Raw genomic sequence first — 26,351 nt, 5'->3', positions numbered from 1 at the left:
TGCGAGGTAGGTCAGGCTGAGCTGAAAGAGAATAAGTAGGCACCAACGAGCACCATAACTGAGAAAATATTTGAACCCGGGTTTCTCCGGCCTTAAGTCCTTTACAGTGGTACCTCGGTTTATGAACACAATTGGTTCCGGAAGGCTGTTCATAAACTGAAGCGAACTTTCCCATTGAAAGTAATGGAAAGTGGATTAATCCGTTCCAGATGGGTCCGCGGCGGTGGATTAATCCGTTCCAGACGATGGAGTCCAGTTTTTCAAAAGTCTGGAACAGTCTTCTGTTGTTCGTCAAATGGTGCGACGAAAGTAATGGAAAGTGGATTAATCTGTTCCAGACAGTCCACGGAGTACTTAAACTGAAGCGTTCATAAACTGAAGCGAACTTTCCCATTGAAAGTAATGGAAAGTGAATTAATCCGTTCCAGATGGGTCCGCGGCGTCCGGACCGTCCGTGGGCCAGATTGAGAAGACGATTGGGCCGCATCCGGCCCACGGGCCTTAGGTTGCCCTCCCCTGCTCAAGACAGACGGATGGCAATAACAACCCTAAATCCAAGTCTTTAATAACATTTCAAATTTTAGAACTCTAGGTCTATTTCTTTCTTTTTATTCTTCTGTGCTGCTTTGTGAATATAGCAGATAATTTTGTCCTGTTTAGGCAGATTATTGAATTATAAATAAATAAATAATACTTTATGTTCCTTTTGCTATATTTTACGTCGTACCTTGATTATCCAGGTAAGCATCTGCCCCTTGCTGGGAGAGAGACATTTCTGCTACCATTCCAGGGGCAGAAATTGCCCATCTTTTCAGATAAGACAGTGACAAGTTGGAAGCATTATTTTTAAAAGGAATGGCAGATTGATTCCATGAACGATGTCCCTGAAAAATGTTACATATCACCTGGGAAGACAGGTTAAATAATGCCAGTGTACTGGAAGAAGCAAAGATCACCAGTGTCGAAGCAATGATTCTCCAACATCAACTTCGTTGGACTGGTCATGTTGTGCGGATGTCTGATTATCGTCTTCCAAAGCAACTACTCTATTCCAAACTTAAAAATGGAAAGCGTAATGCTGGTGGTCAACAAAAGAGGTTCAAAGACTCTCTTAAGGCAAATCTTTAAAAAGTAGTATAAACACTGACAACTGGGAAAACACTGGCCTGCAAGGGCTCCAGTTGGAGAACAGCCTTTACCAAAGGTGTCATTGGCTTTGAAGACGCCTGAACTCAGGACACAAGGGAGAAATGCGCTAAGAGGAAGGCACACTTGGCAAATCCACACCGTGATCAACTCCCACCCGGAAACCAATGTCCCCACTGTGGAAGGACGTGTGGATCCAGAATTGGCCTCCACAGTCACTTACAGACTCACTTTTAAAACCGTGTTTATGGAAGACAATCTTACTTGGCTACGAGTGATCGCAGAAGAAGAAGAAGCCTTTGAATACCAGATGCTGGAAATCACAAATGAGGAGAGTGCTGCTGCGCTCAGGTCCTGCCTGCCTTGCAGGCTTTCTGTAGGCATGTTGTTGGCCACTGTGACAGCAGGATGCTGCAGTAGATAGTAGATCCAGCAGAACTCTTCTTATGTTCTTAAAATACAATGTTATGGGGAAGCCATGTGGTTGAGAAAGGAGGCTTCAATGAAATGGCATGTTTTGATTCATCAGATGGCCTATTTGCAGAGAGAGCACATTGAATTGGAGAAGTTGGGATGGAGAGGGAACATCCTTCTCCAAAACAATTCTAGAGCCCCTTGGGGAGGAAGGAAATCATCTGCACATGTAAACAGGGGAATAGATGAATGGATGTGGGATATATTCATAACAACTGTATAAACAGAATATAAGATAAGGAGGCCTGGTAACCTTCAAGCACATCTAATACTTCGAGAATGGCTGTGCCTTGGTCACAAGAACTCAGAAAACTATCACAGAGGACCGCCTGTGTCATATCTCCACCACAGTAATACACACAAGCAAACAAAAATGATTTCATTGTATTTAGTGCACAAGTCCCAGGTTAGCTCACCGATGTCTTGAGCGACCTGCAGCAAGCCACTTAGCATGGTACCTCAGTCCCCACCCTGTGCCATCAAGCTAAAATTAAACAGCACTGCTCGATCTCCCCGTAGGCTCAGAGTCGATTAAGGGTAACATATTAAAAGGCTTCGAGGACTAGAGAGAATCCCAGATGGAACTAATTAAATGTTCGTTGGCGCAGAGACTTTCCCTGCCTCTTCTGGAAAGGGTTAAATACTCAGGGATCTTCTTCCAATGGGGGGATGACTTCGATTGCAGCTCTGACCATGCAACTTCCTTGTCCATTACTTTGATTGTCTTCTGTAGCATTTCCTCTAGTTAAGATTTTCGCTGTCCCACGCTATGTACCTTATGCAGCCTTATGTCTTGAGGCAGGCCAACATAAATTGGAGACAGTTGCCTGGATGAGTTTTCTCTTATGCTGCCTAAACATTTGCTTGCCAGCAGACAAAGACACTTTACTTAGCGAAGTTCTGTCAGACTCCTTCCCTTCCCTAGGGCTACAACTGCATAGCTGCCAAGTTCCAGCCTGAGAAATAAGGGACTGGACCGGAAGTAGCAGACCGGAAGTAGCGCTGCCACCATTTTGGAACTGGGCGGAGCATGCTCAGAAGCTACTTTTGATGCTGCTCTGCCCTGTTCCAAAATGGCCGCCGCACCAGAAGTCACGCTGCAGCCATTTTGGAACTGGGCAAAGCAGCATCAAAAGTCGCTTCTGAGCATGCTCCGTCTGCCCAGTTCCAAAATGGCCGCCGCGCCAGAAAAACCGGGGGGGGGGGCGGGGGAAATCTTTTTTTCCGGCTGCGGACAGCTGGAAAAACGGGGGTTTCCCGGGGAATACGGGAGACTTGGCAGTTATGCAACTGTTTTGTACAAAGATACGGCAACTTGGGCTTTCAGAGGATGTCCTAGGTGCCGTGGCTTTCCCAATCACCAAAGCCATGTTAAAAACTAGGTTATGGGACATAGAGCGCTAGGAACTAATTTCAGCTGCAGAAAAAACATGTTCCCCTTTTTATTTTTGACTGTCTTGGGTGCAGGAATTCAACCCCAATTATCTACCATTTTGTTTAACCTGCAAGAAAGAAGGGCCTTCTCACTGGCTAGGTTCAATTCTAATCCCTCTAACCTCCTCTGGGGTAGGTTCGTGGGGATGGCAGAAGGAGATAGGATCTCCCTATGTGATGTCCACCTGGTGGGAACTCTAGCTCACATGGTCCTCAAATGTAAAAGGTATGATGATCTCCGCCAACAATTCCTAGACCAACCATGTATCCCAATATGGAAAACGGAGACAGAGGTTATACGCTTCCTATTACAGGGGAGAGATCAGGAGCTCACCAAGACAGTAGCTAAATTCCTCTATTTGAACTTTTGCCGCTGAAGTACATTACAGGACTCTGCCCTTGTTGGAGACCCACAGAGGTGAAATAGATTGCTGGCCCCTCTTCCTTTTGGCAAGTGACTGTACTGATGATATGACAATGAGATTGTACTGGCCTATTTACTTTGAGGGACCCAGGTGGCTCTGTGGGTTAAACCACTGAGCCTAGGGCTTGCTGATCAGAAGGTCAGCGGTTCGAATCCCTGTGACGGGGTGAGCTCCCGTTGCTCGGTCCCAGCTCCTGCCAACCTAGCAGTTCGAAAGCACATCAAAATGCAAGTAGATAAATAGGAACCGCTACAGCGGGAAGGTAAACGGCGTTTCCGTGTGCTGCTCTGGTTCACCAGAAGTGGCTTTGTCATGCTGGCCACATGACCTGGAAGCTGTACGCCGGCTCCCTTGGCCAATAACGCGAGATGAGCACCGCAACCCCAGAGTCGGTCACGACTAGACCTAATGGTCAGGGGTCCCTTTACCTTTACTATTTACTTTGAATGTTTGTAAGTGATGCCAATAAAGGTTTTGATACTGATACTGAATGTGCTAGATAGATATCAAGTACTACAAAGGCCTTGGCCAAAAAAGAAAAGAAAATTTAATCGGGGGCTCTCCTTGAAAGACAGGCAATAAGGCCCCAGCTGTCTCCTTCAAGATCTTCCCTTTCAGCTTCATTTCTGGCTTTGCAGCATTAGTTAAAGCTCACAGTTTTTCTAGCCCAATGCTTTTTCTCTAGGCAACCATGTCAACGAGACATGTCTTGGATAGGACCGGACAGGCTACTTCAGTAAGGGTTGTCTGAAATATGTCTTGTGATGTCAAGGCAATTGATCTGGGCACCTAGAATGCATGGAGAGGAAAAGCATCCTTTTCCTCTGGATTGTATGCACTTAGGGGCAGGGGACCCACACTGGGCTTCCTCAGCCTTTTGGTGCTCACATCCGGACTTAGGAACACAGGAAGCTGTCTGATAACGTGTCAGACCACACTTTGAAGCCCAAGTCTTGCACCTGCCATCTTCCTGGGCACCACCTCCCCATTTATCTCCCCATTATCACGAGAGAAAGGCAGCCGTTTTGGTTGCCGTGATCTCGTGTGATTCCGCTCTGCGATCCCCCACAAAAGAGCATTTTTAAAAAAATTTTGAATGCTGCCCCAAAATGTGCATTTGGGGGCATCGCACAAGATCGCGGCCAGGGAATCGTGTTGCGAAATTGTGTGAGATCACAACGACCAAAACGGCTGCCATTCTCTTGTGATTTTTTTAAAAAAGGGACGTCCCATTTTTTTCTAGGACACTTGTGAGGTATGCCATTGGGGAATCTTGCTCAGTGTTGTCTGGCTCAATATAAAATAGCTACATATGCTCCTAGCTGCTGGGAGAGATGGGGCTACTTTTTTTAAAAAAACTTTTTAATTTTTATTTGATTTTAGAAAATATAAACTTATAACAAAGTCAATTAAAAATTCAGAGATTGCTCTGAATCTCAAGCCCCATCCCCTCCATGAGTCCCAATGTCAATATTTACAACTGCATATCAGTGTATTATCCAGATTTTTTTTTATCCATCCAAATTGTCCATAGTTTTTACTACTTTACAGGTGTGAAACAGGATGTTAGATACAGGTAGGTAGCCGTGTTGGTCTGAGTCAAAACAAAATAAAAAAATTCCTTCAGTAGCACCTTAAAGACCAACTAAGTTTTTATTTTGGTATGAGCTTACGTGTGCATGCAGTGCCCTTCAGCTCTCAATATTGGACAAACAGGCCAAACCCTACGCCAAAGGATAAATGGACATAAATCTGACATCAGGAACCACAAGACAGAGAAACCAGTAGGAGAACACTTCAATCTCCCAGGACATTCTATACAAGATCTCAAAGCAGCTGTTTTATTACAGAAAAATTTCAGAAACAGACTGGAAAGAGAAGTTGCTGAATTGCAACTTATTAGCAAGCTTAAAACCATGGAGCCACCTGGAATGAACAAAGACATAGGATTCTTATCTCATTATACATGATCAAGCTTTCCTCAGAACCTCAGCCCTTGCTTCCCCCCCCCCCGCTAGACCAATTGCAGACATTAACAGTTGTTAACAGTCATCAACAGGTTTACCACTCCTATCAGCCCATCACCCATTCCCATCACCCCCACCCTCTGAATATACATAAGGGTCTGACTGCTTCTGTTTCAAGTGTATCTGAAGAAGTGTGCATGCACACAAAAGCTCATACCAAAATAAAAACTTAGTTGGTCTTTAAGGTGCTACTGAAGGAATTTTTTTAGGATGTTAGATGCCATCAATAAACAATATAACTTCAGTCAGGGCTCAGTAGATCTCTGCATGTTTAAAGCCCTCATGGCCCCAGCATTCAGGAGACAGAGCTTTGTTGCCTTTTGCAAACAAAAAGCCATACATTGAATTTAGAAGACAGTTTTAAAACCTCACTGGAAATTTAATGGATAAAATAAAACTACTCTGTCTAATTTTTCTGAAGTGCCAAATATGGATTTTCCTTGTGCATAATTTAATTGGGTTTCTGGCCAATTTAGCATTATACTTCCCTACAGCATGCCATTCAGGTTGAGAATTAAGCAAGTGTTCAGCTACAAGTCTTCTTAGAACATACCATTCATCATTTAGCGGGTCGGATGCATAACATTATCCTCCAGCTCTTCTCTTTGCCTATGTTCAGAAACTCCAGGGAATTTCAGATGAAGGTTACTTTGCTTATTTATTGTACTATGAACTCACCCCCCAGAGATAGTGGCCCTGCTGTAATACAGTATACATTATCAGGGTAAGAGAGTGCTGGGTTGAGGGGTTGTTGATCTTGTTTGACTCTGGATTTGTTCTTTTAAGCATTTTCAGCTAACCTTTGATCTTGGTGATCTGAGTTCACCTTGTATGGTCTACCTTTTTTACACTATAATCTTCATTGTCCACCAATATGTTTTCAATGTATAAAGCTCAAGTGTGTATTTAGGATCACTTATCAGCTAAAATTAAATTAACAATTTGTCTACCTTAAATGATTCTGAGTATGCACTCTTGTATACTCAGAACCTTGCAGGCTGGCTCAAATCCACCTACTCCAGCTTGTCTTTGAGAAAATCACAGCAAGTGCTGAGTAGTCCACTTGAAATTAACCCAATGGATCGCTGGGAGAGTGCAGTATGCCTCCTGCTATAAGATGATGGCATGAAATGACCTGAAACCAGCTTTCTGTGTTAGAACAGGTATGTAAATAGCCACTCAGAGTAAATGTCTATCCAGAAGTAAGCCTCACTGAGTTCACTGTCTCAGGTAAATATGCCAGGGATACAGTGGTACCTTGGTTCTCAAATGCCTTGGTTCCCAAACACTGAAAACCCAGAAATAAGTGTTCTGGTTTTTGAACGTTTTTTTGGAAACCAAATGTCCAGCTATTGTTTCCGGGGCACCTGCACCAATCAGAAGCTGCGCCTTGGTTTTTGAACATTTCGGAAGTCAAACGGACTTCCAGAACGGATTGTTTGGCACTTTTGTTTTTGCTATTTATTTTGTGTTTTTGAGGCATTTTTAGTTAATTTGTTTTTGTGACTGTGTGGAACCCAGTTCAGCTACAGATTGATTGATTGATTGAGTGACTGCAGAAACCGATGAAAGGCCCCCATCCAAACAGTGGCTATCATCAGTGCAGGTAAGAATTTTTTAATTTTTTTTTATCATCTACAATACTGTCTTATTTATTTTATAGTATAGTACATTGATTATTGCTTTCATTTTATGGATCAATGGTCTTGTTAGATAGTAATAGTCACGTTAAATTGCTGTTTTAGGGGTTGTTTTTAAAAGCCTGGAACGGATTAATCCATTTTGCATTACTTTCTATGCGAAAGCGCACCTTGGTTTTGGAACACTTTGGTTTTGGAATGGACTTCCGGAATGGATTTAAGTTTGAGAACGAAGGTACCACTGTACTCTGAAAAGGCAGTGATTTGGAAGAAAGCACCATAACGACAACTGAGAATTAATGGAGGTACAGGAAGCGATAGTAAGCAATGCATTAAATGACAGTATGGATGAGCCCTTACTTTATTGTAAGGAGCTGAGATGCATGATCATTAAAGGGGATTGTGAAAATCTCTCCTTTCAAATACTCTTTGAAAAAATGGAGAAAAATCAATCCATGCAACATGCTTACATCAGCCTGAAGATGTTTAGGGATGCGAAAGGAAGACAGGCAGACAGACAGACAGACCACTTTGTTGTAATATATCTGTGTCATTGGCTGATGACATGGCTTTGTATTCATTTCTGTACTTTTGCTTTTGCTCTGTACAAAGCCGTGTGCCTCCCATTGGCTTCGTGCCTTCGGTACAGCATTTCTGGGAATTGCCCTTGTGGCAAGATTTCAGCACCACGGACAGAGTTTTGCATTCTCTGGCCTTGCTCACTCTAGCAGAGAGCAATCGGGTTGACACGATGACATTTATAAGGAGAAATGGTTGCACTTACACGCTAAGGCTTCTGCTTGTGTGTCCCACCCCCCACCCCCACCCTTTCCTTATGTCTTCCCTCCAAATAAAATTTGTCTGGTGGCAACAGTTCCTTCCTCTAAGACACAGCAGGAGTTTTGCTTTACAGTATCTTAAAATATTTATTTCTGGTTTTTTGAATGCCAGGAACAGACTAGAGAATATGGGATAGTTGCCACCAAAGAGCATATAGCCCAGTAAACAAAATTTCAAAGCACATGAGAAAGGCAACAAGCCCCAGGTAAACATTCACCCAACCAAGATTTTGAAGCATATGGGCTCAGCTAGTAATTTATTCCATGTTTAATACATAAGTACTGGTAGCAGAGACTTGGGGAATGATAGCATTGCAAACTGGCCTCTTTGATTTTGTTTGTTTGTTTATTCATTTTTTTCCAAATGGACCAAACATCTCAAAGTAATTCAGCTAGTGAGCCTTCAAACTGTGCAACCTCATTCATCAAAGGAAAAGCAAGCAAGTATATTGTCCTAGAATCATAGAATTGCAGAGTTGGAAGGGACCCCAAGGGTCATCTAGTCCAACCCCCTGCAATGCAGAAATCTCAGCTGAAGTATCCATGACAGATGGCACACTTATCCTTCACAGAGTTTGACACTACTTCAGCTTCCTGTTATAAATGCATGAAATAATGTTGGCCAGGTTTACAATGAAGTCGTAACAGGTGACCTAGTATGGATATTATCTTGCCATAATACCTAGGAAATGTGGAATTAATGACCTGCAAATATAACAGTGTTTTAGCTGGACACTTTGGCCACAATCCAGCACATAGTTAGGCATGCTTAATAATCCCTCAGAGGATGTCAGTGGCCTGGAGGAGTCTAATGGTGTAGAACACACATCATCTCATATCTAATTATTTATGCCTGAAAATAAACATACATCTTTCCACTTGCTGGACATCCACCAGTGAATAATGAACATCACATTTAGGCAACTGTCAACGCTCACCGGTGTATCTCTTGAGTTTTGTGCTATTTGCAAAAATTCATATTGAGCTGTCAACACTCTCGGACTGTCTTTATTTATCAAATTCTGAACCTCCACTGTAATGTCAGCTTTGCTGACAAAGACAAGCAAGACAAATCTGTATGTTATGGAATACCTCCAAGAAACCTATATGTATTCATGCCATACAAATCTGTTTTATTATCACAGTACACTATTCAAGCAGCACAGTGTGAAACCCAATGAAACATAATCTGCACAACACAAAACTATCAGGGCGCTGTATCTTATGATTCCATTCCATACACGTTTATTCGGAAAGATGTCTCTGTGTATTCAATGGTACTTGTTCCTCGAAAGGAATCCAAGGATATGAGGTGAAGGCACGCAATGTGGAGCTAAGCAGGCCTGGTCCTGGACAGTACATGGATGGGAAACTGCTTTGGAACCCCATGTATGTGCCATGAAGGAAAAAAGGTGCATAAATACATAAAACAGGGGGGTGGGAACTTGTGGACTTTCAGATATCACTGGACTTTGTTGTTGCTTAGTCGTTTAGTCGTGTCCGACTCTTCGTGACCCCATGGACTATAGCACGCCAGGCACTCCTGTCTTGCACTGCCTCCCGCAGTTTGGTAAAACTCATGTTCGTAGCTTCGAGAACACTGTCCAATCATCTCGTCCTCTGTCGTCCCCTTCTCCTAGTGCCCTCAATCTTTCCCAACATCAGGGTCTTTTCCAAGGATTCTTCTCTTCTCATGAGGTGGCCAAAGTATTGGAGCCTCAGCTTCACGATCTGTCCTTCCAGTGAGCACTCAGGGCTGATTTCCTTCGGAATGGATAGGTTTGATCTTCTTGCAGTCCATGGGACTCTCAAGAGTCTCCTCCAGCACCATAATTCAAAAGCATCAATACTTCAGCGATCAGCCTTCTTTATGGTCCAGCTCTCACTTCCATACATCACTACTGGGAAAACCATAGCTGGACTACAACTCCCATCAACCCCTTTCAGCATGGCCAGGCATGATGGGAGCTGTAGGCCAGCAACACTTGACCACAGCCCCCCCCCCCGAAATAAAATAAATGTGCACAGGATTGATATCACAATGTTGTAATGTATCATTGCATGACAGTGTGTACCAAACTGCATCACACAATGCGGTACAGATTGCACTTTCCCTGCTCATGATCTCCACCAACAGCCTGTGATAGTGGCATATATAGCTATTGCGACAAGTAGCCAATGATGGCTTTTCTCCTCCACAAATTACCCTAATCCTCTTTGAAAGCTGGTCCGAGTTGGCAGCCATCACTGTGTCTTGTGCTAGGAAATCCCATAGTTTTATGCCCAATGTGTGAAAAAGTGCTTACTCTTCTCTACCCTGAATCTCCCAACCTTCAGCTTGGATGACCCCAAGTTCTACGGTAGTATTATGAGAGAGGGAGAACAACTTCTGTGATGCCAGCAGTTGCATTTTGTTATTTGTTTCCCAATCCTCTCAAGAAGTGTACCTCTTTTGCTGCTGCTGCTGCTGCTGCTGCTGCTGCTGCTGCTGCTGCTGCTGCTGCATACTAGATTCATGTTTTCATTGAGCTATCGGTCAAGACTTCTGTGGCACAATGGGTCAGTGCATCCGGCTGGTAATCAGAAGGTTGGTGGTTCCAGCCCACCCAGGGGCGGATGTGGGCAGGGGTCCTGTATTGCAGGGGGCTGGACTAGAAGACCCTTGGGATCCCTTCTAACTCTGCAATTTTGTAATTCTATCATATAAGTGCAAACGTTTACATGGGTCTCCCAGAACTCTCTTTACAATTCCTTTTGTTTGTAGCCTATGTAAAAATTCCAGACACAGCCCCCCGCGTCAAAGGTGCCAACGGTGTTTTCTCTGGCAAATTAGTCTATTGGATTCCCATGCAAATCGTGCCCTGCATGATCTTCCTGCTGTAGAACAGAATGTAAATTTCCAAATGCCTAGCAAGGAAGGCAAACAAAAGGCAACGAGCTTTCAACGTGGGACAAATGAGAATGTGCACGCTCCCAAGGTCTGTTGCATGTTTCATCGAAACACAACTTCCAAGGTGAACGGTCCTCACACAACAAACGTAACGTGCATGAGGCAGGGCACTACAGCAACAATGCAGCGGGCCGCAGCATTGCCGAATGCAAAGCAGAGCACACACACACACACACACACACACACACACACACAGGGCAACGGGTATGCCATCCAAGGGTCCAGTTAACACGTGTATGTAAAGGAGCAAAACCGTCAAGGATGTTCGACGTGGTGAAATCCCAGGGAAGATGCAGAATCTAACGAGTGACTACAATGCAATGCAAGATGGCGCAACTCAGGAAAACTACAACATGTATCCCTTGGTTTGTTTTTATAAAGAGAGAGAGAGATGAAGGAACCCTGTGAATGGATTGGCTGTAAACAGGTGCTGCACTGTTGTGGAGGCTGGCCACCCTAACCCTGCCCCCAAAATAAGGATAGAAAGATAGATTTCAAACTGCTGGAACCATTAGGGGCAGGCCTTTGCACCTGCCTTGTCCCATCCTCTTGCCTGGGACCCTGAGAAGGAGGAGCTTCTGCCTAGCAGAGGAGAAACTGCTGGAAATCTCCACAGGAACCATATTTACTCTTGCTCTCTCTTAACTTTTTTTTGGCATGGGGAATGGCCTTTGCCTTTCTGGCACACAGATGCATTTTGTTACCCCCTCTTTTCAATTTCATTGGTTGGTATTGGCATTTGCGTGTCATTTTTTTTGCGAGCTTGCCTTGGGTGGCATATAAATGAATAGTAACGTATCTTTAAGATAACAGTTAAATCCAGATTCAAGCAGGTAGCCGTGTTAGTCTGCCGTAGTCAAAATAAATTAAAACAATTCTTTAAAAAGATACAGTGGTACCTCGGGTTACAAATGCTTCAGGTTACAAACGCTTCAGGTTACAAACTCCGCTAACCCATAAATAGTAACCTCAGGTTAAGAACTTTGCTTCAGGATGAGAACAGAAATTGTGATCCGGCGGCACAAGGGCAGCAGGAGGCCCCGTTAGCTAAAGTGGTGCTGGTGCTTCAGGTTAAGAACAGTTTCAGGTTAAGAACAGACCTCCAGAATGAATTAAGTTCTTAACCCGAGGTACCACTGTCGTTAAAAAAGACTCTTCTTAAATCCAGTTAATCCAGTTATAATCCAGGGGGACACCGTCTAAGATTCCATCACACCCATGGGTCAATCCAGTTGAATATTTTATTACTCTGACTGGCAGCACCTGGAGACATGAGGGATTAAATCTGAGACATTCTGCATGGACGGCAGGTGCTCTGTCATTGAGCTATGGTCTTTCCGTAAAAGACCGAATGTCTGAAGATCTCCTAAATGGTTATAATTCAATAGCTCCTATTGTCCAAAGGACATAATTTTCTTCTTTTCTTCTTTGGCGATCACTCGTAGCCGAGTAAGATTGTCTTCCATAAACACAGTTTTAACAATGGGTTAATTAATGAGGCCAATTCTGGATCCACACATCCTTCCACAGTGGGGACATTGGTTTCCGGGCGAGAGTTGATCACGGTGTGGATTTGCCAAGCGTGCCCTCCTCTTAGCATGTTTCTCCCTTGCATCCCGAGATCGAGTGTCTTCAAAGCCCATGACACCTTTGGTCAAGGCTGTTCTCCAACTGGAGCGCTCACAGACCAGTGTTTCCCATTTGTCGGTGTTTATACTACATTTTTAAAGATTTGCCTTGAGACGGTCTTTAAACCTCTTTTGTTGGCCACCAGCATTACGCTTTCCATTTTTAAGTTCGGAATAGAGTAGATGCTTTGGAAGACGATCATCAGGCATCCGCACAACATGATCAGCCCAACAAAGTTGATGTTGAAGAATCATTGCTTCAACACTGGTGATCTTTGCTTCTTTCAGTACACTGATATTAGTTTGCCTGTCTTCCCAAGTGATGTGTAAAAATTTTCGGAGACACCGTTGATGAAATATTTCGAGCAGTTGCAGATGGTGTTTATAAGTGGTCCATGTTTCACAAGCATATAGTAAGGTTGGTAGTACAATAGCTTTGCAAACAAGCATTTTGGTTTCCCTGCAGATGTCCTGGTCCTCAAACACTCTGCACTTCGATCGAGAGAAAGCCGCACTCGCAGAGCTCAGGCAATGCTGGATTTCAGCATCAATATTGGCCCTTGTAGAAAGGTAACTGCCTAGGTAGGAGAAGTGATCAACATTTTCCAATGTTACACCACTGAGTTGGATTTGTGGCGCTGCAGAGGGGTTATTTTGTACTTGTTGGAGCAGCACTTTTTTTGGATGTTGAGTGATAGGCCAAGCGTTTCGTAAGCTAGTGCATGTTTATGGAGCATCAGGTTTGAAGAGAATAAATTATCCTTTGGACACATTAATGTCACCCGTAAGTTACCAGATTGTTGTACCCTATGCTGCCTATTTATGCTCTCTAGTTTCATCCTTGGTCACCCAGAAGTGTCCTGCTTACTCCACCCTTTCTCCCATGCTGCCCCCATGCTTGCAGCCCTTTCCCAGAACACCTGCACGACTGCCCCTCTTCCGCTTCCTTCAAGCCCGTCCGAAAACCTGCCTTTACGAGGAGGCCTTTGCCTTAACCCCTTAATTGCCACCCCAGGCTCAAAGGAAGCCCAAGTGTGTGCCGTCACATTTGCTCACATTCTGCTCTCCTTGTTCCCTTTCCCCCTCTTCTGTCTCTCCACTGCTGTCAACACTTTTGACTGTAAGATCCTTGGGGGAAGAGAACTGTCTTCTTCATAGCCTTCCTTGGAACATCTAGCTCGGTAAAGCAGGCACACTGAGGGCACTCAGGCAAGAAAGATGCTAACCATAACGACGATGATTTCTCCTCCACACCCAACCCACCCTCATCATGCGTGTCTGTACTTGTGGATCATTCCCTTCTTCACTCGATAGTGTTGCTGAACAGGTTCATCTGCCATCAACTACCTCCTCCCACGCCAACCTCTCTGCCTCCCTCCAGGCTGGCGATGATGCCTAGAAAAGCCTCCCCCTCTATATTTGCCACCTCCTGCTCCTTCTTCCAAGTCCCTCCCCAGACCTGCAGTTTTCCCCAAGCCACTTTACCTAACTCTCCACTCTCTCCCCGCCCTTTCCCATTTACTTGTCAAACCCTCCACGGCTCCCTTGACCATGTCACCCCTTGCCTACAGAGCTGGCAGCTTTTCACCTTTTTTCAAACACCCACCCTTGTGGAGTGTTCCCCCAGCCTCCTCTCTTCTCCCCTCTGCTTGGGAGTCCTCTGGGCAGCCGCCGCCGCCCCTGGTCTCCAAGCTGCCCCCCACCCCACCCCATAGAGAGGTGCCTCCTCAAACTGCCCCACAGGGACCTGGGATTTGTCTGTCCATACTCCTTTCCCAACCACAAGGGCTTGGGAACTGGCTGGCTGGACTCCCTCAACCACTTGTTTGCTTATTCCGAGGCCACCTCAGCTCCTGGCGGCAACCAGCACCCTCTAGCCAGCCCCAGAGGCACCATTCGCCTGGGGAGCTTGTAGCCAGGGCTGCTGCAACAAACAGTTGTGAAAGCCTTTGGGAGGCAGAGACCTGAGAGGGCTTCAGAGGGAGGGAGGGGAGGAGAGAGGGACAGAGGCCAGTGTTGCCCGTGGCCTCCCTGGCCATCATTCAAGGCACCCCAGGGTGGCCACTGCACACTGGCTGAAAAAACCACTGCCTTAGGCGCTCCCTCTACTCCTGTCTTTTCCATCTAACACAACAGAGACTTCTGTATTCTCAGGATGGTGTAATGATTAGAATGTTAGACTGGGACAGGGGAGACAAAGGTTCATTCATATCTCCACTTAGCCACGAAGTGCACTCAATGACCAGTCTCTCTCTCTCAGCCTAATGTACCTCGCAGGGTTGTTGTGCAGATAAGATGAGGCAGAGCCATGTGCAGCACCTGGAGCTTCCTGAAAGAAGTGTAAAATACATGTTGTTGTTGTTGCCATCCGTCAGTGAGCCTTCAGGGCTGAAATCAAACCATAGGAGGGGTACAGCAGCTGCTGTGGCTATAGAGAGACGTGTTTTATATGGGAGATACGTGTTTTATTGCAGCTGAGGTAGATAAGGGCATCCAGTTTTGCTGCTACAAGTACACCATAGTATCTCTTCTCTCTGCACTCCTCCCATCCGTCATTCCTCCTCTGGTCATTGTTGTGGATACACAGCCTGTCTAGGGATTCCCACACGGTGCGAATGATGTTGCCGGTCTTCATGTCACGTTTGCAGACATATTTATTCGTAAGGCAGTCTTGGTCTGCCAACAGGCCTGGTACCTGAAACCATACCTGCCAAGTCTCTCGCGGAGAAATCCGGGATCGACAGCCGCGCAACACCGGAAGTTGTGTAGACGCAACTTCCGGTGTTGCGTTGCCCATCTATGGGCACCGAAAATGGCCGGCACTGGCACCGGAAGTCGCGACTACGCATGTCCGGAAGTGCATAGACGCAACTTCCGGTGTCGGCGCCAGCCATTTTCAGTGCCCATAGATGGGCAAAGTGACACCGGAAGTTGCGCCTACGCACTTCCGGGCATGCGTAGACGCGACTTCCGGCAGCAGCCATTTTCTGGTGCCCATAGATGGGCAAAGTGGCACCAGAAAAATGGCCACCGACAGGAACCAAAATAAGGGAAATTAACGGGAGAGGAGCTGGAACGGGAGACCTCCGGGAAACGGTAAGGAAAAACGGGGGTTTCCCGGGAAATACGGGGTACTTGGCAGCTATGTCTGAAACCAGCTCCCACAGAGCACATCCTTGGGGATCCTGCCATCTTCCCTCCTGTGTACATGACCAAGGCAGTGTAGACGCCGCTGAGATAGGAGTCTGAATATGCATGTGATATAATCTATGGTATATTTTGGAAAGTTGTTTGCCTATGCATTTGGGGCACCTCTTAAGATACCGTAACCAAATTTGGCAGGATGGTTCCAGAAAGAAAAGAGCAGGTTTCCATCTCTGTTTGGATACAATTGGACACCGTTTTGAATCAAGATGGCAGAATGAACTATCAGAGTGCACTGATTTTTTGGTTCCTTAGAATTCCCAAGCAACGACAGGTACAAGGCTGCTGGTAATAAATAAAATACATTTTTAAAAGGCTTAACACAAGCACACATGCATGTAAAGCTCCATTCTCACCCAGTCTCCCCAGCCCCGCTTGCAAGCATCCATGTCCCAGGACTGCAATGAGGGAGTGCCATGAATGTAGGAAAGCTGGGACAGAAATGCAATAATACATAGCAGGCCGTCATCTGTATCCCAGGTCCCTCAATGAGCTCTCCCTGGACTCAGCTCTAAATCTGTGTGGCTGTGCTGAGATTTGCATTACGAGATTCAAGCTTAGCCAAGATACTTAATTAAGGCAGCGATTTTATACACACCTACTATATCTGGGAACTCAGTGGAATTGAGGACTGGTTGTAAATAGCAAATTTCTGCGATCTCAAAAATAGCAGGAAATGTTTGTTCTGGTTAAGTCCTACTCAAATGGGTAGAACATACACTGCAATTCTAAGCTTTTTTACCCAAAACTATTCCTGCTGAGTTCAGTGGAATGTTGCCCTAGTGTGTTTAGGATTGCAACCTTAGCTGCAAATAACGTGCCTCATTGACAGCTGCCCTGAGAGCGGGGCATTAAATGCTTTGGATAAATAAGAATGAACACATTTCAATGGGACTTAAACCAGGCATGGAATTCGGTGCAGAGGGGCTCAGTTGAGCCTAAACTACCTCGTTATTTCTATATTGGGGTCTTGATACTTAACCTTTTACAGGACTCTCCATATGTTTTGGACTGCAATTTCCCCCATCCCTGAGCACTGGCCACGTTGGCTGCAGCCGAAGGAAGCTGCAGGCCAGCAACATCTGGACGGCAACATGTTGGCTACACCTGGGTAAACAGAAAACAATAGAAATAGTTAGAAAATTAACAATAGGTTTAGACACACACCCAGCCCCATTTACCGCAGGCTCCATAATTCCTCTGTTTTTTAAAAGAATGCTTTTTTGGGGGCTGGGCATTTAATGTCAAGTGTTTGATGGCCTGTGAGAAACTAGAATTTTACATGCCTGGTGTCATCTGTGGGCACCCAGAATTATTGAGTTAAATTGCACCCCTGACTTAAAGCAGGTTTCTCTGGCTTACCAAAACCTCTACTCTTAACAGGACAGCTGTCATTCGTTTTTTGTCATGTGATTGGGTGAGCAATTCAGCTTTGTAACGGATGCTGGCATTGTTTTGGGAAGATCCTTGTCAAATTTTGAATCTGACATGCTTGCCAAACTTCATGTTTCAGCTCTAAAGCAGGTGTATTGTAATACAGGTGAGGCTGAGGATGGGATGCCATATGCCTCTCTTTCGGCACCCCACCCCCACCCCAAATAAAAATCTGTGTCATTATGGAGAGTCATCTCAAGTCCCTTTGTTCTTAAACACCACACCCTGAGCTCCATATGCACAGTGAGGCGTATACGGAGCTTTAGCAGGTGGAGGCAAATTCCTATTCCGATAGTTCAGTAGAACTGGAATCCTACACACAGAATTGGCCAAGGTGCAAACTGGGTCAGGGCGCAAATACTGCGAGTCTCCTTCCTCCTGGGGAAGGGAAAGGTATGTTGCTGGTTTCTAGTGCGATTTTCCCGCGGATTCTAACCATCTCTCCAAACGGTCGAATTTCGAGACGTGATTTTATCAGCCAGATGGATATAGCAAGCCGGTATACTTAAAAAAATTAAAATAAAATAAAAATGTAACATAAAATAAAATGGCTTCTTTCTCTCCCCCACCCCGAAACCCCTCCCATGCCTCTATCTAGGAATCTCTCAGATGTGTCTGGATGGGGGGAAAGGGGAGGAGGATGTCTGCCCGGGCACTTTTCACATTTCCCGGGGACTCTTTTTTTCTCCCCCCTCCACGTGGTCGAGGTCGGTGGCGCAGCGGTTACGCACCAGCCCCTCGGTTTGGGGCCGCCGCCGCCGGCCCGCCTCTGAGCCCCGGAGTCCCCTCCCCGCGCAGACATCCATCCATCCAGCCACCCGCTCCGCGCTCTCGCTCGCTCTCCTCCCGAAATGTTTTATTTAACATGCTGTACCGGAAGGAGAAGCCATATTCCCCAGCCTTAAGCCGCCGCCGCCGCTGCCGCCACCCTTGCCATCCAGGCTGCCGCGCGCCCCAGCCCCCGGACCTCGGGGGCGGCTGCAGGAGGCTGCGTAGGGGCCGCTGGCAACCCCGCGCGGTGGGGGGCGCCCGGGGACGAAGCCCTGTTGCATGCCGGGGGGCGGCCGTATAAAGAGCCGCGGCTTCACCAGGGGCCGCCGCAGAACCGGAGCCGCGCGCGCCGACGCCGACACCGACACGCGATCCAGGCGAGCGGAGCTTGGGGCCGAACGCCCGCCTGCCCGCCTGCCTTCCTGCGCGAGATCGGCTCGAGCGGAGCCGGGATGCGGCTTCTCCAGGCCCGCTGGCGTGGCTGCGGCTGCAGGAGGGAGCGGACATGCCCGTAGCTCTGCAGACAAAAGAGCCGCCTGCGATTGCAGCTGCCCAGCCAGCCCCCCGAAGGGAGGAGGCGGACAAGGGCCTGGCGGCGGCGGCTAGGCGTGCTCCACGTCCCGGAGAGTAAGAGTCGCCTCGTCCGCGCCCGGCAGCAGCGGAAGAGCGGAGAGGAGAAGGACCGTTCGTGGCGCGCTGGCCGCTGGAGCCTCGGTCGCCTCCACCCACCCGGCCCCCGTTCCGCGCTCCTCTGCGGAGCCGATCACAGGCCCCGGACGCCGGGAAAGCTTTTCTCTCGCGCTGCCAGCCATGGCCCCAGGGAATCCGGACGCGGGCTGTCCGAGAGGGGTCCGAGAGGGACCTAGGCAACGCGCCGCGTCCTAGGGGAGGCAGATCCACCCCGGGAGGGAGCGGAGCGCGCCTATCGCCCACCACTTTGCGCCTCCACGTTCGCCCCTGCGCCTCGGCCAGGCCCACCCGTCGTACCCCCTCCTCACCCCCTGCCCTTACCCCACCCCCCGCGCACACCCAGACCCCTAGCAATAGACTCCCCCGTCCCAGGATTAACCCCCTCGCCATCACCCCTCCGGAAGGCCTTCATTCCCTTTAACACCGGCTGTTCCCCTTCGTTCCTTCCCCGCGCCCCATCACCCCGGGTACCCTGCACACACCTGTAAACACGCCGCCTTCCTTTCTCCCATCGCCGGCGCCTTTTGTGCCCGAGATGTGTGTCCCGAGGCTGGCCCCCCGCTCTCCCCTCTGCGGCCCCCGGTGCTCCCCATTGCCGCTCCTCTCCTCCGCTTCCTCCCCGGCCCCCAATGCGGGGCAGGGGCACAGCTAAGCGCCCTTGGCCCCTTACCCTTTTCGTTCCCCCGCCCCCCTCCTGCCTCCCCCCCAAGAAAGCTAAACGCTGCCGTCGTCGTTGCTGCTGCCGCCGCCACCGGGGGAGGTAAATGATGTTCAAGTACCGGATCCGCATGTTCTTCAACGAGCTGAAGCTGCTGGTGTTGATGCGGCGGGGCCGCCCGGAGCCCGAGCCGGGAGCCGAGGGAAGCCGCGGGGCGCTGGGCGGCAGCGGCTGCGGATGGCCCCCCTTCGCCGACTGCTCGGCCCGGCAGGACGATGAGGCCGAATACTACGGCGGCGGAGGCGCCGAGACCCGGCCGCGGAGCCTGGCCCTGGAGGAGAAGGACCCCCGACCCCAACCCCCCGGGCAACAGCCCGGGCAGCAGCCCGCGGCGGGCGGGGCGGGGGGAGCTTTGGACTCGGTGTCGCTTAGCAGCAGCTTGGATAGTGGCATGAGGACCCCGCAGTGCCGGATTTGCTTCCAGGGACCAGAGCAGGTCAGTGGGACAGAAGTGCGTGGCGGCTGGGGCTGCTGGTTTTGCAGCGGGCTAAGTGTGGGGTGCAGCTGGAAATGGGGAAGATCCCCCTGCCCCTGGCACCGTGGCCTAGTGGTGGGGGGTGCCCAGGTGCCAACCTGGTGGTGGGATGCCAGGGGATCTGGGTACCAGGGAGGAGAGTGAGCAAACCCAGGTATAGGCCAGGGACCGGGAGCCTGTGGCCTGCCAGATTTTGCTGGACTTCCATCATCCCTTGAGTCCAACAGCATCGGAGAGGCCACAGGTTCCCCACCTCAGGTGCGGCCTGTATTGCCTTCTTGGCCTTTAAAAACAGGGGCATGGTTTCAGGTGATGTGGGCTCAAATGAAACACACACACACTTATTATACAAGGCCAAGTTGGCCAAGGGTGTTGGTTGTCACCACATCAACAAAGTTCCCAAAGTGTGGACCAGGATCTTCACTTATGAAGGGGCTGTCAAGGCTGCAGATGCTCTGGGTATGAGAGACACTGACCCAAGGGAGGAGGATAGTAGCATCTTGGCCAGTGCGTGGGTGGGCCAGACCATCAACTTGTGACTTAGCTTCCAGGATGCCAGGTGATTTGATATAGAGGAGCACAGACTGGGGTGTGTGCTGTGGGGTGCATGTAGGAGAGACTTAATGATGCTACAGTAACGTTGGCCAAGTTGGTGGCATTATTACACCCTTTTAGGAAGTGTTGTACACCAGGAAGGGGGACCAGATGTTGATGGACTCCAGCTCCCATCAGCCCCAGATTATTGGAGTTGTAGTGCAACAACATCTGGAGGACCACAGCTTCCCTTCACTTCTTGTATGCCCAGGTGACTGGTTCTTGGGAACTGGGTATATGGGGAAACGGCATATATTTAGAGCAGGGTTTCCCAAACTGCTATCTCTAGCTGTTGTTGGACTACAACACCCATCATCCCCAGCTAGCAGGACCAGTGGTCAAGGATGATGAGAATTGTAGTCCCAACAACAGCTAGGGACCCACACCTGATGTAGAGGGTGTGGAACCTGGGCTAGCTTGAGTTGAGACATGATCGCCTGCCTGTCCTCATGGTCATATACATAGCTAGCAATCTATGGGAGGGTGTCACCTGTAGATATGGGTTGCATTGGCATTTGGGGACTGGAGAGTACTTTGAAACTATAAACAAGGCCCCTCCTTGCATGGACCAAAAGGTGTGTGGTGTTTGGGATGCTTGGAAAGGTTGCATTTCTCTAAGCAGGGAGGACCAGAGCTTGAAGCTGCCATCCTTAGCACACTTAACAATGAGTAATCCCCACTGAGCATACATAGTGAGATTTGGAGTAAACCTGCAGAGGATCGCAAACACGAATCCCTTTTACTTGCATGGACGTTTGAATGCGCCCTGTTTTCTTATCTCCAGGAATTTCTCCTCCCCCAAAACAGCTGCCTTAAGGAGTGCAGAGAGATGGTTTTCTATGCTGTAAGACAAAGAAGGAGGCTTCTTCTTTGAATAGTGCAAAGGCGGAGGGGCGGCTAGGGTTGGGGGAAGAGCTGTTTCAAGAAGACAAGAAGACTGTAATTAGCTGCTGGAATAGTATATGATGGAGAATTTTGGAATTCCGGCAGACAGCAAGCGGCAGGGGTGTTTCAAAGCTGAACCTGGGAAGAAGACCACACCTCCAGGAATCGTCTGGTTGGCTCGGAGACATGCCTCCTATTGATCTCTGTTGCCACCTCTTGCAGCAAAGAGGTGTTTTCCTGCAATAAGCAGGCTCTTTCAGACATTTCAGGAATGGTCACACCAGCGGCCTGGGTTGAAGCTTTTGAAATGCACACGGAGGAGAGCACCAGTTTGCAAAGGGGGACTGATTGTGTGTGCGCGCGTCTCTGTGTCTTCCTCCCCCCCCCCCCCCCGCCGTACTATAGACAATGGGAGCATCTTCCTAAGGGTCTCAATGCCCTAGTTAAGAGGAGCTAGAATGTACGAAGTTGACACAGCTTGTAGCATTTTTGGGAGGATAAAAGAAAGGTGGCCATTGTTTACCTTTGAAATCCTTGGGGATGCTGGAAGATGTGAGAGGCAGGGCCCCTATCCATATTCTGGGCTGCTTCATCCTTCCCTCATGGGAACTCATTTAAATACAGACAGAAACTGGAGTGAAGATTAATTTTGTGTGTGTGTGTGTGTGTGTGTGTGTGTGTGTGTGTGGTAGAACCTGTAATTAATCATGTTCTCAGAGATCAGGCAGCCACAGTATTTAATATTGACAATTCCCACATGCGGGTTGTCTCTAGGACAAGGAAGGGTGTGTTCAGAATGTGCTTGCACTGCTGCACTTGGAGAAGTTTTGTCTGGAGAGTTGGCATATTGCAGGCATCCCCAAACTGCGCCCCTCCAGATGTTTTGGACTACAACTCCCATGATCCCTAGCTAACAGGACCAGTTTGGGGATGCCTAGCATATTGTGTCAAGCTCTTGAGGCCAGAGCTTGCAGGTGAAAGTCTTTTCACCTGGGGGGGGGGGCAGAGGAGAGCAACTTTGCGCACAGTAAAGTGAGAACAGTCATGTTGGGAGAAGTGTCATGTTTGTGAAGGGCCCTCGAGGAAAACACCATACCAATGGCAACATTGAAGGTTATGCTGGGGGGGAGTCGGTCACTTTTAGGAATGGTTTAAAAAGGTTGTGGAGCCCAATAAATTTGCACTTTTTAAAAGTTAACCTGGAATGACCAGCACTCTTGTTTCCATGCTTGTGATTGCTATTATAGCTCGGAATCACTTTGAAAGAGTTGATTTATGTGCATATAAGACTAGATGAGGCTGTTTGATCTTTTCACCCAGTGCTTTTCGCCTTGGACTGGCAGTGGCTGCCCAGGATCTCAGGTACCTGATCATTTTCAGTGGAGATGACCTGCAGCAAAGCTTGTGCTCGTCCACTTAGTATTGCCTCCTTAAAAATAGGACAGTTGAAGTGTGTCAAGGAGTTTCTCATCTGTGTTAAGTGGTGTGTGTGTGTGTGTGTGTGTGTGTGTGTACAAGAGAGGAAGATGAAGCCCCGTAGGCGAAGAGTTTGGTGGTGTGAGCTGGAGAGAGGCAGCCGAACCTTCCGTGGATGGGTTGTTTATAATTCTCAGCTGAGATGAAGATACCGGGAGAAGTTGGGAGTGTTGGTAGCCCATGCAGAAAATCCATTTTCAGATCCCCCACCTTGCATACCTTTGAGGAAAGGAGTCTGTTGTGCAAAGGATGGGCACTTTGTTTGCATCCATCATTATACTGAATGATTATGAACTATGGAAACCCAGGTGGCAGTGCTGGTGTGTGTGTCTCTGGTATGGTTGGCTTTATGTTTCTGTGGCTATACACATGTCTGTTCTAATTTGAAGGGCGGGAATAATAATTATACATTTCCCTTTGTCTGTACATTCAGATTTGGGAAATACTTGAAGATTTCCACATCTGTGTATGTGCTTGTGAAGAAGTTCCTGTGTTTATCTGTGCTAACTTCCTGCACTGGTAGCTCCGTGTGTGTGTGTAGTTGAATTCATATTTCTAAATATATATGTAGTACATTTGTAAAAACGGGCCTGATTTGGGGGTGGAAGAAGAGTCTAGATGTGGAGATTTTCTGTGGGTATATGTACATATACAGTCAATTGGCTTTTGTTCTGTATCTATATAATCACCCCTCCATGTGGCCATTTATTAGCATGAATGTGCACTTATTGTAAATGATGTGAGTTCTGCTTTCTTTTGCTCTTGGCCTGCCATGACCTGGATGGTGTCTCTGCGGCTTAATTTGAGCCAGGATTCGCTGGCATTTAGCCCCTGGGACCTGTTAGTAGTGCCAAGTCTCAGCCCTTTCAAAGTAATGAAATAATACACGGTCAGCTGAAGACATTTTGGTGACTGTAGACAAGGACCAAGTGGCACCCCGCCCTCCGATAATTAACTTGAGGTAGAACCCAGTTAGCACCCTTGTGCAGCCCCCTTTGTTTCACTGGAGCTTGTGCAGGAGAACTTCCCTGTTGGCACGTGCCATACTAGCATCTGCTCTGCCTCCCTTGCAGCCTAATTCCGTGTCTCTTTTTACTCTTTAGTAAGCCCCACTGTATCCAGTTCGGTTCCCACCCCAGTAAGCATGCATAGCATAACAGGCTTAGGACTTGACATTTGTTACTATTGGAGGCTTTCATCCCATTGTGAAAAAGCAGGTGTGAGATCCTCCAGTTTGGCTTGTCTCCTCCGCACAAGCCTTGCACCAGCTCTTTATTTTACAAGCATCATCCATGCCAGGGCTAACCCATGTGAGAGCTAGTTTGGCCCTTAATGGCATTCAGTCTGCCCCTCCATGCCTTAGGGTGGTGCCTACTGGGGCCGCTTCACATACTGCAGGGGTCAGAAAACCTTTTCAGCAGGGGGCTGGTCCACTGTCCCTCAGACCTTGTGGGGAGCCGGATTATAATTCAGAAGTAAAGAAAAAAAGGGCGAATTCCTATGCCCCACAAATAACCCAGAGATGCATTTTAAATAAAAGCACACATTCTACTCACGTAAAAACACCAGGCAGGCCCCACAAATAACCCAGAGATGCATTATAAATAGAAGGATGCATTCTACTCATGTAAAAACACGCTGATTTGCGGGCCGGAGTTAGAACGCGATTGGGCCGGATCCGGCCCCCGGGCCTTAGTTTGCCCACCCATGACATATAGCATTGTTTAGATGTATGTTTGTGTACGTATGAATGCAGCTGCAACAAGCAGGTGTTTTGCAAACATGTATATTGTGGTGGCATGCTAGTCGGACCTGCGATGGGCTGCATGCTCCCTGTTGAGTGCACACTCGGTGACCGACCTAGGTTTTCCTCTGCATAATGTATGAAAAAGCACTCCGCTTAACAATGAGGATAAATTAAAGGTTGAAAGGCCGGCCCTGAACTATCGAATTGAGTGTGATTGGCTCAGGACAGCCGCCTGAAATGGGAAAGTGTTGCTGGCTTCATGGGAGGGCCAGAAGGAGAGTATGTATTCTGAGCAGCATGTGGCAGGATTGTGGAAAAATAAATTGGAACCTGATGCTTATGAATGAACAAATGAATATTCCTTGCTACAAAGTTCAGAGGACACAGCCTGGGAATGCCGGGACCTTAGCTAGCTGGGCTGACCTGCAAAGCAAGTGCTTAAGTTTTGTATAAAAGGTAAAGGACCCCTGACAGTTAAGTCCAGTCGCGAACGATTCTGGGGTTGCGGCACTCATCTCGCTTTACTGGCCGAGGGAGGCATTTATCCGCAGTTTTTCCGGGTCATGTGGCCAGCATGACTAAGCCGCTTCTGGTGAAATCAGAGCAGCGCACGGAAACACCATTTACCTTCCTGCCCGAGTGGTACCTATTTATCTACTTGCATTTTGACGTGCTTTCGAACTGCTAGGTGGGCAGGAGCAGGGACTGAGCAACGGGAGCTCACCCTGTCGCGGGGATTCGAACTGCCAACCTTCTGATTGGCAAGCCCTAGACTCAGTGATTTGGACCACAGTGCCACCCGCATCCCTAAGTTTTGTATAACATCTGATTATTTAGGAATATTATGAATGAATTGGGGCAGTTTAGCAACTGCTCCTGGGGCTGATAGGTTCTGGAGTCCAATAAGATCTCGAGTCCACAGGCTCTCCATTCCTGCCCTAAGGCTAGGATTGGGTGTCTTCTGGGTTTTGCACAACTACCCCACATAGCAAGCCACTCTCACTCTGGATAATGAAATAGTTCTGTGCCATGGTGTGACCTGCCTACTCTCACTTGCCATTGGTTCTCTCACCTGAAAGGACTATAAAATGTTCTGGGTCAGACAGGCCTTAGTGATAGTGGTTTCCACTGTGCCTATCCGGTTGTAAGATCCAATGTCTGCCACCTTAGAATAATTGAATCATAGAGTTGGAAGGGAACAGAAGGGTCATCTAGGTCAGCTCCCTGCAATGCAGGAATCTTTTGTCCAAAGTGGGGCTCAGACCCACGACACTGCAATTAAGAGTCTCATACTCTACCGACTGAGCAGCTCTGAGCTATTTGACGTTATCCCACATTAGTTAAGCCCTGAATGATTTGAACCCATGTCTCCCAGCCTGACATTGGGAAGTGTTGTTTTCTTCACTTTGAGTTGGAAGAGTTCCGGAGAAGAGCGACAATGATTAGAGGAACGAGCAATTTCCCTCACGAGGAAAGATTAAATGTGAATATGTTGTGTCTGAGAGAGGATGCATAAGAGCATTTTCTACAGATAGATCAAAAGGGGCAAGAAAGCTGTGAGTACAAGATATAACAGACCCCAAAACGGATAGCAAATAGATTTAGATCATAAATCCGGCCCTCTAAGCATGCCTGACTGGATTATGGGTTTAGGCTAGAAATCAGAACCATGAATCGCTGCAAACCATGATGGCAAAAAGGAACATCACTGGATCCATTTATTTATTTGTTTGTTTGTTTATTTATTGCACTTGTATTCTGCACTTCTGCAGAAAGGTCTAGGAAACATATAGG

The 26,351-nt window shown here is 47.7% G+C and overlaps 1 protein-coding gene and 1 pseudogene across 1 annotated transcript in view; both read left to right on the top strand.

The window, feature by feature from the left end:
- The first annotated feature begins 17,810 nt into the window (after nucleotides 1-17,810).
- Nucleotides 17,811-18,487, top strand: LOC148686716 (uncharacterized; annotated as a pseudogene).
- MARCHF9 (membrane associated ring-CH-type finger 9) overlaps nucleotides 18,021-26,351 on the top strand; it is a 47,127-nt gene continuing 38,796 nt past the window's right edge. Inside the window, exon 1 of the mRNA XM_035107934.3 lies at nucleotides 18,021-19,816. Coding sequence (XP_034963825.1) covers nucleotides 19,427-19,816 — 390 coding nt within the window. The 5' untranslated portion in view covers nucleotides 18,021-19,426. The remainder of the gene's footprint in view (nucleotides 19,817-26,351) is intronic.

The sequence above is a fragment of the Zootoca vivipara genome, chromosome 2 (assembly GCF_965207765.1).
Source record: "Zootoca vivipara chromosome 2, rZooViv2.hap1.1, whole genome shotgun sequence".
NCBI classification, from domain to species: Eukaryota; Metazoa; Chordata; class Lepidosauria; order Squamata; family Lacertidae; genus Zootoca; species Zootoca vivipara.
The sequence above is the reverse complement of the archived record's forward strand: the minus strand, read 5'-3'. Positions and strand labels throughout refer to the sequence as shown.